The 15225-nt window shown below is 37.5% G+C and overlaps 2 protein-coding genes across 11 annotated transcripts in view; one reads left to right on the top strand and one right to left on the bottom strand.

The window, feature by feature from the left end:
* Positions 1-8692, top strand: part of tex10 (testis expressed 10) — a 112608-nt gene extending 103916 nt beyond the window's left edge. For 3 of the 4 annotated variants that reach the window (XM_069913585.1, XM_069913586.1, XM_069913587.1), the window contains exon 15: positions 7845-8692. In XM_069913585.1, the coding sequence (XP_069769686.1) occupies positions 7845-7940 (96 nt within the window). In that variant the 3' untranslated portion in view covers positions 7941-8692. The remainder of the gene's footprint in view (positions 1-7844) is intronic. The other variant, XM_069913588.1, reaches the window with a different exon arrangement.
* invs (inversin) overlaps positions 8426-15225 on the bottom strand; it is a 313548-nt gene continuing 306748 nt past the window's right edge. For 5 of the 7 annotated variants that reach the window (XM_069913577.1, XM_069913576.1, XM_069913578.1 and 2 more), the window contains one exon: positions 8426-13487. In XM_069913577.1, coding sequence (XP_069769678.1) covers positions 13375-13487 — 113 coding nt within the window. In that variant the 3' untranslated portion in view covers positions 8426-13374. The remainder of the gene's footprint in view (positions 13488-15225) is intronic. The other 2 variants (XM_069913582.1, XR_011349882.1) reach the window with 2 other exon arrangements.

Raw genomic sequence — 15225 nt, 5'->3', positions numbered from 1 at the left:
TTTATTTCCTTCTACTGCATGAATTAAGTTAATAAATTTACAAATATTGTCTGTTGTGCGTCTTTTTTTGATAAATCCAGTTTGGTCTAAATTTACCATTTTCGGTACCTGTTCTGCTAATCTGTTTGCTAATCTTATAATCTGTGTTTAGCAGAGATATTGGTCTATATGACGCTGGTGAGAGTGGATCTTTCCCTTGTTTTAGTATCACTGTAATTATTGCTGTTTTACATGAATCTGGTAAGTTTTGTGTCTCATCAATCTGGTTGATTACATCCAGGAGGGGCGGTATTATTAGATCTTTAAATGTTTTGTAGAATTCTATTGGGAGTCCATCCTCTCCTGGTGCCTTATTATTTGGTAATTTTTTTATTATCTCTTGTATTTCTACTGTTCCAAATGGTTCTGTTAATTTATTTTGTTCCTCTATTTGTAGTTTTGGTAGTTCAATTTTAGTCAAAAATTCATCTATTTTCCATTCTTTCCCTTCGTTTTCAGTTCGGTATAATTGTTCATAGAATTCTCTGAAGTTTTCCTTAATTTCTTTTGGATTATATGTAATTTGTTTGTCTTTTTTCCTTGTTGCCAATACCATTTTCTTTGTTTGCTCTGTCTTAAGCTGCCATGCTAAGATTTTGTGTGTTTTTTCACCTAGTTCATAATATTTCTGTTTTGTCTTCATTATATTCTTCTCCACCTTATATGTTTGTAATGTTTCATATTTTATTTTTTTATCCGCCAATTCTCTTCTTTTGGTTGTATCTTCCTTTATTGCTAATTTTTTTTCTATGTTTATTATTTCCCTTTCCAACTGCTCTGTTTCCTGATTATAGTCCTTCTTCATCTTGGTTGCATAACTTATTATTTGTCCTCTAATGAATGCTTTCATTGCGTCCCATAGTATAAACTTATCTTCCACTGATTCCGTATTTACTTCAAAGTACATTTTTAATTGTTTTTCAATAAATTCTCTAAAATCCTGTCTTTTAAGTAGCATGGGGTTTAATCTCCATCTATACCTTGGAGGGATGTCCTCTAGCTTTACTGTCAGTATTAAGGGTGAATGGTCCGATAGCATTCTCGCTTTATATTCTGTTTTTCTTACTCTGTCCTGCATACTAGCTGATAACAAAAATAGGTCTATTCTTGAGTATGTTTTATGTCTAGTCGAGTAGTATGAGTATTCCTTTTCTTTTGGGTTTTGTTTCCTCCATATGTCCACAAGTTTCATTTCTTGCATTGATTTAATTATAAATTTGGTTACTTTGTTCTTCCTGTTAATTTTTTTCCCCATTTTATCCATATTTGGATCCAAATTCAGATTGAAATCCCCTCCTATTAGTATGTTCCCTTGCGTATTAGCTACCTTCAAAAAGATAACTTGCATAAACTTTTGATCTTCTTCGTTAGGTGAATATATATTAAGTAGATTCCAAAGCTCCGAATATATCTGACATTTTATCATAACATATCTCCCTGCTGGATCTATTATTTCCTCTTCTATTTTAAATGGCACATTTTTGCTAATTAATATAGCCACTCCTCTTGCTTTTGAATTATACGATGCTGCTGTTACATGTCCTACCCAATCTCTCTTTAATTTCTTGTGCTCCAATTCAGTTAAGTGTGTTTCTTGGACAAATGCTATATCTATTTTTTCCTTTTTCAGTAAATTTAGTAGTTTATCCTTTTAATTTGGTTATGTATTCCATTAATATTTAAAGTCATATAGTTCAGCGTAGCCATTTTATATTTTGTTTATCTTCTCTTTCCGTTTTTCCATCATTACCTTTCCTCCTTTTCCATTTCTGTTTTCTTATTTTCAACTCTTTACCAGACAACATTCCTACAACATCCAACATTTTCCTTCTTCTCCTATTTCTATCTTCTTTATCCCCAATCTCCCCTTCCCCTCCTGAGTTGTCCTTTATCCCTTGTCAGACAACCACATCTCCCCTCTCCATTTGGATTTGCGAATCCATTCGCAAGCGTCAACTGATTTTGCAGTGACCGCAACTCCTCCCCACCCAGCCCCCCCAGAAAAGATTTCACTTTTCATATGTCACAAAGGTCACTCTTTTAATTCCCTCCTTATTCTCTCTATTCCATTACCTTCCCTTATTAATTCTTGTCTTTACTATCTATGTTTTCCTCTAATTACAGATACTTTCACGTATGCCCATTGTCTCTATTCACTCTTATACCTCTTTACCCGCATACATATCAATCGTGGTCATTTTTACCCTCATTACCCGTCTTCATCCCTCAGTCTATTTTTGTCTTTACCCACATACATATCAATCGTGATCATTTTTACTCTCATTACCCGTCTTCATCCCTCAGTCTATTTTTGTAATTGTTCTGCAAATTTTCGTGCTTCTTCTGGATCCGAGAACAGTCTGTTTTGTTGTCCTGGAATAAATATTTTCAATACCGCAGGATGCTTCAGTGTAAATTTATATCCTTTCTTCCATAAAATCGCCTTTGCTGTATTGAACTCTTTTCTCTTCTTTAGGAGTTCAAAACTTATATCTGGATAAATGAAGATTTTTTGCCCTTTATACTCCAGTGGTTTGTTGCCCTCTCTTACTTTTTCCATTGTCTTCTCCAGTACCTTTTCTCTTGTAGTATATCTTAGGAATTTTACTACAATAGATCTTGGTTTTTGTTGTGGTTGTGGTTTAGGGGCCAATGCTCTATGTGCCCTTTCTATTTCCATTTCTTGCTGTAGTTCTGGACATCCTAGGGCCTTAGGGATCCATTCTTTTATAAACTCCCTCATATTCTTGCCTTCTTCATCTTCCTTAAGGCCCACTATCTTTATGTTATTTCTTCTGTTATAATTTTCCATTATATCTATTTTTTGAGCTAGTAATTCTTGTGTCTCTTTAGTTTTTTTATTAGATTCCTCCAATTTCTTTTTTAAGTCTTCTACCTCCATTTCTGCTGCTATTACCCGTTCTTCCATCTTGTCAATTTTCTTCCCCATTTCTGTTAAGGTCATATCCATTTTATTTATTTTCTTTTCTGTGTTGTTTATTCTTCTTCTTAAATCATTGAATTCCTGTGTTTGCCATTCTTTAAATGACTCCATGTATCCTCTAACAAGAGCAAGTATATCCTTTACCTTGCCTTTCCCTTTATCTATTTCACTGTATTCTTCCTCTTTTTCTTCCTCTGGGTTGGCCATCTGTTGTTTCTTTGATGCCCTTTCCTCCTCTTCTTTCTTGTTTCTATTGTCTTCTGTGGTCTCTTCTTGCTGCAGGTGTTCTGCAGCTGTCGTTGCCGGCTGTGGAGATCGACTCCCCAGCTGGTCCCCCCTCCCGTCGGTGTGTTTTTTTTCATGCGCAGTTGCGCACTTTTACTCGGCTCTGTGAGCCATTGTTGTAGTTCTTTTTCTACCGACCTGAGGTAGTGGGCTCCTCTCTCCACAGCGGGCCTCTTCGGACAGGTAAGGCCTTCACCTTTTTCCTCCGTTGTCTTCTCTTCCTCTCTTCTTTCCGTTGATTTTGATTTTTCTCCTTTTGTCTCCATCTTCTTTCCACCTTTACACTCACTTTTCTTTAACTTGTATTTCTGTGCCTTTGTATTTTCTCTTGTTTTTCCCGACTTTTCTGGAGAGGGCTGGCGTTCACCGTCCGGCCACTACTCCATCACGTGACTCCTCCCGTTTTTATATTTCTTGATGGCGTTTGGTCAAATACTCTATGCTGAATGGAAAGTATCTTCTATAATTCTTTGAGCTCTGTTTAAGCAACACTACTGGCAAATGTTGTCAGTAGAGGGAAGGCAACCCCAGTAATCGCAGCCATTTTGATGGTCCTCAGTATTGACATTCAGTACATTGCAGCAACTGTACCATACAATGATGCAGCCAGACAGGACATTCTCAGTTGTGCACCTGTAAAAATTTGTCAAGACGAGGGCTGGTAACCTTGCCCTTTACCTGCATTTGACCCATATCCCTCTTAACCTTTTCTATCCATGCACCATAAATGTCACAATTGTACCCATCTCCACCACTAGCTCCGGCAGCTCATTCTACATGCCTACCACCCTTTATGTGGAAAAAGGCCTCTCGTTTTATACTCTATCCTGGAAAAAGAAACCATGATCTTGATAGTAAACAGCAAGAACTAATCAAGCATATTTTAGGTGTTAGTTAAATTAAATTGTAACCTGATAGATCATACCATCTGATGTGAACAATCATAAAAAATTATGAGCAAATTTATTGCCGTTCTTTTATTTACTCTGCCTTTTCTTTCTGTGTGACTGCATGTGGTGATACTCCTGTCGCCTGTCAATCAAGACTGACTGGGTGACAATACTGTTACAAGTAACAGGTTGATTTTATGCACATAATTGATGTATAATTAGACACCTCTCAATGTATTTTTTCTTGAGAAATTATCCTGCTTTTATTGGGAAAAATTCTGTAATTTCTATTCACACTTTACCAAACACTTTTTTCTCAGTAAACTGGCAGATCAGAATGCTTCCAGAGAGCTTTCAGCTGCAAGGGTAGACTGCCTAATTATTGGTGGAAAGAAAGTTGAGAGGGGATCTGCTGGAGGTTCACAAGGTCACGACCGGTCATGGTAGAGATGCTGTCCTCATCAGAAGATGGGTCAAAGGCCAGGAATAGAAATATAATGTTTTAGCCAAAACGTATGGGGAAGAGGGGAGGTTGTTGTAAGGGATTTTTTTTACATGGACCTTAATTAAACAAAGACAAACTGGGCTTTTAAATAGGAACTAGGGAAGTACTTGAGAGAAAATTGTCAGACTATGGGGATTTGAGCACAGATCTGCTTTTTGGTACTGACCTAGTCATTACAGGCTGAATGAACTGGTTTGTGTGGTTAACATTCTATTTTCATTCACCCTCCCAATTGACTTTTGGAAGTAGGTCACAAACCCCCCCCCCCCCCCCCCCCCCCGCAACTCACTGGCTGAGACATTGTCAATAATTGCTCTTTCCACTTTTGGTATTTAGTTAATTTCCTCAAGGACTCCTCAAAGAATCCCATCTTGCAGATACCACGTGTTTAAAAAATAATAGGAAATAAGAATGAGGTGGAGAGGTAAATCACAAAATTCTGCAGACACCGTGGTTGAAGTAAAAACACAAAATGCTGGAGAAGCTCAGCAGGTCAAACAATGTCATTTATGTAGCAAAGACGCATAACCGACGTGTGCAGAGGGGTTTTCTATTGCGGATGATACATATGGTGCATATTGATATAGCAATTGGTGTTCTGAGCATGACAAAGGATTTTCATTGTAAATATGGATTTAACTACCAAATCTAAATCTGACCTGTGCACTTTTCCGTAGTTTTAAAATATTATTGCAGTTTTCTGTATTTTTAAATTTCTGGGATTTTAAGCCCTTTCCTTTCACATGATAGAATCACAGAAGGCCATTTCGACTACCATGTATGCAGTGGCTGTTTATGGACAAGGAGTCAGGGAAAACATTTTGCCCAGAGATCATTTGAAAACTTTTATGTATTGATCAGGTAGCTAGAAGGAACAGATTTTTTTTGTCTGCATATTCCATTAAAACCCTCATGATTGTGTAAACCTCCATTTTCTTATTTCTTAATCTGTTCCATTCCGAGAAGAGCAGTGTTTTCTTTAACACTGAAGTGCTCCATCACCCTCAACAAAGAATCATTGCACAGCTTTTAAGGATTTATTACCCTCCTGAAGTATGGTTCTCAGACTGTACACAATACTTGAATTGAGGTTTATCTGGTGAAATGATCCCATAATTATTTTGCTTTTCTGTTCTACGCCTAGTCATGATTACAAGAAAAAAAACAAGCTAATGTACCCATCATAGAACATAATCAGGACCCACAATGTCTGTGCCAATCATGTTGCTAACTTAAATTAATCTGACCTAACTGCACATGGTCTATTTATGAGGATCCAAATATTTCTTACCATCATCTGTTTCTACCATCGCCCTTGGCAGCACATTTCAGGCACCTATCACTTTCTGTGTATATATTAATAACTCTCTCTTAAATTTTCTCACTCTTACATTAAACCTATGGCTTGTAATATTTGACATTTTCACCCCAGGACAAAGATCCTGACAATCTACCCTGTCGTATGCCTCATAATTTTATAAACTTCTCTCATGCCTCATATGCTCCAGAGAAAATAATCCACTTTTTCTGGCCTCCCTTTACAGCTAATACTCTCCAGTTCCAGGCAACATCTTAGTGAATCTTCTACACTCTCTTTAAGGCTTCCACTCCCTTCCTGTAATGCAACAGCTAGAATTTAAATTTAGACATAAAGCATGGCAACAGTCCTTTTAGCCCATGAACCTGTGCCACCCAATTGACCTACAACCTCTGGTACATTTTGAAGAGTAGAAGGAAACCCAAATTCCTTATAGCCAGCGTGGATTCGAACCCAGCTAGCAGCATTGTAACAACATTGTGTTAACTGTGCCAGCTGGCACACTATACTCCAAATGTGGCCTAACTAAAGATTTATACAGTTACAACGTGACTTCTCAGTTTTTATACTCAAAACCTGAACTGCTGAAAGCAGTCTTTATTACTTTAATATCTCCTTCTGTTGCCACTTATATGGATCTATGGACTTGCATCCCAAGATCCATTTGTGGATCAATGCTCCTCTGGGTCCTGCCATTTTTTTCTATGCTTTCCTGTTACATTTGACCTCCCAAACTGCCACACTTTACACCTGTGTGGATTAAACTCTATCATTTCCCTGCCCATATTTGCAACTCGATCTTTTGTAAATTTACTCATCAGCTTACGTACATTTTCGACTAAATGAGATGCATCGCAAACAACAGTACTACCCTCTTATCTTCTATGGACAAGCCAATTGTGAAACTAATCTTTCAAATTTTCATGGATTCCATGAGCCTTAATCATTTGGATCAGCCTACCACAAAGGGCCTTGTCAAATCTTTTCCTAAAGACCATGAATTCCACTGCCTTATCCTCATCAATATCTCATTGAAAAACATGATCAAGTTTGTAAGACCAGTCTTTAATAATGTGTTCTAATGAAAAATTCAGAATTTACAGATATTCAATTTTCTGACATGTCTCGTATTGGTCTACATCAGTCCATCATTCTGGTCCATTTATGCTCAGCTTGGCAGGAAATAGAAAATAAGTCACCCTTGGATATAGTTGGCCACAGATTAACTCACTTAAATATACAGCCAAGAATAGAACACAAAGAGTGAAATAGAAATCAAAAATAAACTTATCCACAGATGTACAATTCAGCAGATAATGCTCAGATTCTTAGTATGTGATGATAAACATAGTCAATTAAAGTGTGGTTTTCTTGGAATGTCTCCCATCTTTCTGGAGATGGTGGGATCTTGCTTCAGTTCTCACAATGGAATTGGTAATATGTTGCCAATTTTAACTTGGGTAATATAGTATCCTGGATAAGGACTGCATGGTTAACATAGCAGTTGGCACAATGCTATTACAACACCTGAGACCCAAGAATCCATTGCTGTCTGTAAGGAGTTTGTACGTTCTCCCCATGTCTGCGTGGGTTTCCTCTGGGTGTTCCGGTTTTATCCCGCTTTCTAAAGGGTTAGTAAGTTAATTGGTCATTTGTGTATATTTCGGCATTGTTTATGGTAGGTAAAACCACAGTAGGATTACAGCATTTAGTGTTGTGAAAAATAGGAAGATTCTTAAATATTGTTCAATTCCCTCCCAACAGAAAATATAATCAATATATAAACAGAAAATTTGTATTTATAATGTTTGAAGTCAGTTGTCCTTCAGTTTTCTTTGTGTAAAATTGCATTTTTTTCCTCAGAAGTTCAAGACTGAAGATTTCCAAGAGCAATGGTTAACTGACCTCCATTACTGCTTTAGAATCTATCTTGCAACCAGTTTCCCAGTGACCTATTAAAGAATAAAAATCCAAGAAAACATTAGTTATAGAACAAAAGTTACAAATATATATGGAAAATGAAGCAAGTTTTGTATGCTCAGTTGTTCCTTGGGGTAAGTATGTTAAGACTGAAATCCGTAAGGATGAGAAATTAAACATTTCCATTGGTTGAAGATGATATTACATACCAAGAGCTCTACATTAATATTGTTGGATAATTTCCGAGAAATTTGCATGTACTCAACATATTTGCAGGGAAACTGTTTAAAATAATAGCCTTTTAAGGTTGTGAAGATTTTAATAAACTTGTATAAGCGTCGTCTTATTCGAATTTGTTAACTACCCCTATACCCAGTGCTATACAGCTACTTTAGACTTTTGTTTTCACCCCATACTTTTGGTTGTGCAGCTTTTTTTTAAACTAAATTTTCATTGTTATTCAAAAAACTGTTTACTTCCAAGGTTGGTTAATTTTTTTTATAATCATTTATTTTGTTTGACTAGTAAACAATATGAACAAAAAGCTTTATTGACAATGTATATACATTTAATAAAAATTACAAAAATAACTTGTCTGTAATAGCATGAGGCATTTCTGATTCATAACTTTGTTCAACCGGATAATAACATGGATTTCTCCACATGGTTGAGCACAGATGAAAATGACCATAATTACCTAAGTGGAAATCTGGTGAGATATAGATACGAAATGTATTTGTTCCATTTCAACAAAATAAAGCTGTTAGCTACAGTGTAAACAATTAACAAAATTTGGATTTTTTTCCCCCAAACTTGAAACATAATATGCAATTTGGAGATGGTACTTGCAAGTGAATAGTTCAGCTGATAGTACGTGCTAAGTATAAACATCTCTTTCATTTAAAAAGGAGAAACACAAAGACTAGATGCTGGAGTCTTGAGCAAACAATGATTATTTCAAGGATTTTGTCTGACCTGCTGACTTACTTCAGTAGCTCAATGTTTCAAGTTGGGATAAAGGGTCCCAACCCAAAACACTGGCTGACCATGGATACTGTCTGAACTTCTGAGTTCCTCCAGCAACTCATTATATGCATCCCATTCTACTTACTAAGTATGGCAGTACATAATAAAATCACATTACTATTCTACATGGAATTGTTAGGAGCCAGATGTGTATGCTTAACTTCCAGATTATTCTAGTTAAGTCATCAATTTAATGTATATTAGTTTGATTAAATTGTAAAAATACAGCAGATGAGTTTTTGCATGACTTAAAAATGTGTTAAACAAAGCTATAGCTATTTTCAATTGTTTAATTTTTTTTGATGAAAACATTCATTGTAAATAACAACATCACACTTGAGACTTCTTAATTTGTATTCAGTATCACTTTAATGTGATCGATGTTATGAAAGGTATCTGTGATGAACTGAACACTAGGAGATTGAGTAAAGAGGGAGCCATTCAAAGACCATCGATAATATTTCATACTTATTCTTGGGAACATTCCTGTTGGTTGATTTAGGAGGAAAATATTCTGAAGTTTGTTTGGTCTCAACTATTTAGTATTGATTCCACTGAAACAGTAGATTGAATGAATTGAAGTGAATAGAACAAAGAGTAAATACTAAAATTTATATCGACTTTTAATTAATTTTAACTGCTCAATACTAGGTTCTTCCGTGCCACAAATACCTAATATGGTAATTGATTGAGTGATATGATGCTCTTTTACTGTATGTTTCAGATTTGTCATTGTGTAAAACTTCATCTTAATATATTTTTTACAACTGGAGGAGAAAAAAGTGGACACACGGTGGAGCTAACAGACAAATTAAAAGAGAATCTCACAAGATTCTACAGGTATATAAAGAGTAAAAGGGTGGAGAGGGAGAGAATTGGGCCCATTAAAGATCAACGAGTTTGTCTTTGTGCAGAACAATGGGAGACTGGCGGGTTCTTAAATACTTCTCATCAGCCTTCACTGTGGAGGAGATCATAAAAGCCAAAAAATTGGAGCAAACGTAGCGAGATCCTGAACTGTCAGAGGAGGTCTGAGCAGCCTTATTAAAATGGACAAATCCCCAAGGTCAGATGAAGCATCCTCGCATCTTGCGGGAAGTTCGTAAAGTTGCGGAGGCCTTTGCTGAGATACTTGCATTATTTTGCTCTAGGGTGGCTAATGTGCTGCCGTTATTTTAAAAATTACAAGCCAGGCAGCTACAACCAATGGGTGGAAAATTGCTGGTGAGGATTTTGAGGGACAGAAATATGCTGGCATTTGGGTGGTCATGGACAAATTGGAAGTCATCAGCATGGATTCATGTGTTGCACATCATGTCTTAGGGAGTTGGAGATTAGCAAGAGCATTGACAAGATCTTGCATGGTAAGGTTAAATCACAGGGGCAGACAGTGTGACAATGGAATGCGGCCATTGAGAGGTCCCTGCTGTTGCAGTGGACAGAGCGGCAGTGCTCAACGAAAAGAACTCCCAGACTGTGTCCTGTCTCCTCAATGTAGAGGAGGCCACATTGGGAGCACCGAATGCAGTAAATAACATACCTGAATACAGATTCCCAGGTGATCTGTTGCTTCACTTGAAGGACTGGTGCCCCAAATAGAGGTGAGGGTTGAGGTGCAAGTGCAAATGCAGTGCTTATTGTTGTCACAGTGCTAAGTACCAAAGGAACAATTGGTGGGAAAGGGATGAGTGGACAAAGTAATAGAGGGGGAGATCCCCATGGAAAGCGGAGAAGGTGCTGGGATCGTGTTGTAGGTAGTAGAAATTGTGGAGAATGACGTGCTGGATGCAGAGGCTGGTGGGGTGATAGGTAAGGATGATTAGATCAGTTGGATAGATGGGCCAAGCAGAGGCAAATGGAATTTAACTGACAAGTGTGAGGTTAAATTAAACCTGGACCTGTTCTATGCCTCAATGATTAATGAATTACAAAGAACTGGTAAGGGACTGATTGGAAGTAAAAACATAGAGATAATTCAGTAGGTCTTGCAGTGTCATACATATCTGATATATATGAATTGCAGCAAGACACAATAAGGTTCTGCACTATAGACTGTTCTGGAAGGTGAGCTCACCTGAGATCCAAGATAGCAGATCAGGTAGAAAATTGGCTTCAAGGAAGATAGCAGAAAATGTTCTACATTCTGGAGACCTGTGACTGGTAATGGTTTGGATGCAAACGTACATGGCATAATTAGCAAAAGTGCCTGGTGTATTGTTGCCAAAGATTGCAGCAGGATCTAGATCAGTGAGGTAGGTGGCCAGAGAAATGGTTGATGGAATTTAATGTAGAGGAATGTGTGGAGTTGCATTTTGGGAAGTCAAACATGGGTAGGACCAACATTAAATGCTTGCATTGAAAGAGACACAACTCAAAACATTATTCCTTTTTATTCAGACATCTTTTTCCACAACTTCTCCACTATCTGCTCTGGCGCAATTGTTCCCATTCCCCTGCAACTCTGGCTTAAACCCCTTGGGACTGCATTGGGCTCCCTTCAGTTTGAATGCAGTCCATCCCACAGGTCCCACCTTCCCTGGAAAATAGGCCAATGATCCAAAAATCTGAAGCTCTCCTTCCTGCACTATCTCCTTAGCCATATATTAAGATGGATTATACTCCTATTTCTAACCTCACTAGTACATGATATGGATAGCTATCCTCAGATTACAACCCTGCAGATCCTTTTCTTTAATGCAACATCTAACTTCCTGAACTCACTTGGCAAGATCCAGTTGCCCTTCCTATCCATATCATTTGTCCTGACATGAACCACAACACCTAGCTGCTTGCTTACCCTCTTGATAATGCCATGTATACAATCAATGATATCTCTGACCCTAGCACCTGGGAGGCAATACATCAACCGGGAGACTTGATCTCGTCCACAGAACCTCCGATCTGTTCCCCAAACTATTGATTCCCCTATCATTACAGCTTGCCTCTTCCCCTTAATTTCTGAGTCAAAAGGCCAGACTCCATGCCAAAGACCTGACAACTGTAGATTGTTCCAATTTGGTCATTCACTCAACAGTATGCATGTTATTGAAGGGAATGGCCAGAGGAACACCCTGTGCTGACTTCCTATTCTTTTTACCTCTCCTGCTGGTCACTCAACTAACCGCCTCCTTGGTGTGATTGCCTCCCTGTAACTCCTGTCTATCACCTCTACAGTCTCCCAAATGACCCAGAGTTCATTCAGCTACAGTTCCCTAACATGGTCTGTAAGGATATATTTAGATGCACATCTTGCAGGTAAAGTCATTCGGGTCATTGGTTGCTTCCCTGATCTGCCACATCCTACATGAGCAGACTGTCCTGGTTACCATTTGCACTTCTCACTCAGTGCAATAAAGAAAAAGTTTTTTCCTTACCTCACCTGCTCTTACCTGTGTCTTCCGAAGCCTTTTCTCCTATAGAGATGTAATCACTGCTAGCTCTTGCACTTCCTCTCACTGAAGCCTCTTGAACCAAAGCTTTTCTGTCCCACTCTTACATTGGACCACATACAATGGATGCTCCACTTAAACTTCCCTTTTTATTGGCTACAGTTCATTACAGTCACCTTTTATTGTCACATTTTAAAGTGTCCCCCTCTGGCACCATTGCCGGAAAAGAAATGAAACTGTGTTTCATTTTCATTTTCTTTGAATGCCTGTTCAGCTGCAGCAAACCAGTATTTCTGGCATATTTACCTTGTGTAATGTATATGACAATAAGCTAATTATCGATAGGTATTTGATGGCCAGCATGACATGGTGGGCTAAAGGATTTTTCTCTGTCACACTATTGGGTTTAAACATTTGTAATCATTGGTTTTATACATGGCAATTAGAGTGCAAATACAAATGGGTGTTGCTAAATGCACAAATAAATTGTGACATGTTCAGGACACCGTCAGGTTGAGAGACTTTAGAAATGAGATTAAGAAAATTACTGTTTTATTAGAGGTGCAATGTTTTGAGGTAGATAAAGAAATCTGTTCTTACTGATTATATGAACTGACATCTAAAGGACCTCATCTTAGATCCATATAAAATGAACAAAGAAGCTAATGAGGTAACTTCTGGTTTTTGGGATGGTTTGCACACTCTTAACCCCCTTTTTAATGAAGGAGGTGGATCCATTGCTGAAAACAATGAGAAAAGAACAGGACAAACAAAGTAGGTGTGTTCTTTCAATCTGCTGACACAGGCAAAACAGGCTGATCGGCTGTTTCCTGTGGCACAACTTTTGTGATTTCAGCCAGTTGATCTCTTGAAAAGTTTTTGTTTTCTTCGGTATAATCTGTCATTTACATCCTCAATATGACATTTCTTTAACTCAGCATGCTTCTCTAAAAAGTACCATTTTTTCCTCTTTCCTTCAGGAGCACTTGTATAGTAAAAAGGGCGAACTTGGTACAGTCTCACAGCAGGTCCAGCGTTTGCAGTCTTGTGTTGTTGCATCATTTGGGACTAATTTTATGTGTCACCCCAGATGTGTGTGGCCGCATGTTGTAGGAAAACTCTTTAGAATTTCTGGTGTTTTCCAGGAGCTGTACGTTTTGAAAGTTACTCACTGTGGATTAAAAAAAACAAGATTAAATCAAGGTCCTTTTTCAGCATATTTTGGTTAGAAATATTACATTATTCCAGATATTTTTATTTCTGTATCAGCCACTAGAAGTGTCCACGTCGGGTTTGATTTTGTTTTATTTCAGGTGGAGTTCATTGGACAGAATATATAATCTGTTTCTATTTCTTCTATAGTAACCAGTGCACTGCTGGGAGAGTTATGTCAATAAAGGGCAAACAAAAATAACTTTTGTTTGAGAAGTTGCATTTTCTATGTTATTCTATCATCACTGCCTGGGGTGATGTAATACAATCAGTTACATTCATGTATGAGGACATGCAATTAGATGAAAATTACATTAAATTATTTTCTTTGTTGATGAACGTTCAAAGCAGTCTGATCCAAAGGGTTCTTCGGGATTCATGGTAAATCTGAAGGCTCCTCATTGTCTCGTAAATGCCATTTAATACAACAGACTATACAATAGCAACGAAGCCCATGATGACCAATTTGATGGGTGTGGATTATGCAATGCATCTAATGGTTGGCACACTGCCAAGTGTGTATTTTTTCTCCCAAAATCTGCTCTGGATTAAAGGAGACACTGTTCATTCTTCAAAATAATTTTGAGAATTAACCAAAATTCTTGGGTTTGTTTTTTTTAAAGACTGGGAAACAGTGTACCTTTTGATATAGAGAAACAAGAAATTGCAGATATTGGAATCCTGAGCAAAGCTGGAAGGATTCAACAGGTCTGGCAGAATCCATGGGAGAGAAATGGACAGTTAACATTCAAGTTGGGACCCTTTTTCAAGACTTAATACTTTGAGTTTTGAGAAAGTTTCCTGACCTAAATGTGACAGTCTGTTTCTCACCATGGGATACTGCCTGTCTCTCCTGCTTCTCTTGGTTTATTTAACCTTTTCAAGTACATTGTTCAACAGCATCACTGAACTCTTGTAGCAAGGTTGAAAATAGAGTATTCTTGAAATCTATGGTATTTTTAAATTGTAACAATAATATATTAAAATCTTATGCAGTGATCTAAAAGGAACTGCCTAGATTCTACTTGAGAAATGTAGGATTTTTAAAAAAAGATCTGGACTATACATGTTGCTGATCTCTAGTTACAGAGGGAAGTTACAATTTTATCCTAAGGACAATGGAAGTCCTTACAGCATGTTGAAAGTACTTGAACAATCAAAACCTGCAAGTCCATGCATTAATTAAGGGTAGAGTAATTTTTCAATCAGAATGAAGACAATGGCTACAATATCCATCTTTGTGCTTTCAACTTTTTATGCTTAAACTTTTTTTAAAAATTACTAATGGTATAATGAAAGTATTTCTACTGGGGTCTCTTCGGATCTGTACAATATTGATGTGTGATCATAACTAATTCTTTAAAGTTTAAACAGTGACTTCCTGATGAAAATGCTGTTCTTGTGCTTCTCTGTAGAAAGAAGTTCAATCAGATATTATGGGTGATGTGATGTATCTTATGGAATTTCCAGAAGAGGACACATTTGAAAACTTTTCTTTCTGCAACTCTATCCAAAGGTTTGTCAGCTTTCACATAGCAGGTTATTCCGCTTACAGTGGTAACACACTGTAGGGAGAATACTATCTCAGAATTGTTGAATTACATAGCACAGAGACAGCCCCTTTCAGGCGACCTCATCGGTGTACATTGAGGCTATACGCTAAAGTGCTGGAGAAACTTGGCAGGTCTTCATTGGGA

Source organism: Narcine bancroftii, chromosome 1 (genome assembly GCF_036971445.1).
Source record: "Narcine bancroftii isolate sNarBan1 chromosome 1, sNarBan1.hap1, whole genome shotgun sequence".
NCBI classification, from domain to species: domain Eukaryota; kingdom Metazoa; phylum Chordata; class Chondrichthyes; order Torpediniformes; family Narcinidae; genus Narcine; species Narcine bancroftii.
Note: the sequence above shows the minus strand (reverse complement) of the source record. Positions and strands in the feature narration are given on the sequence as shown.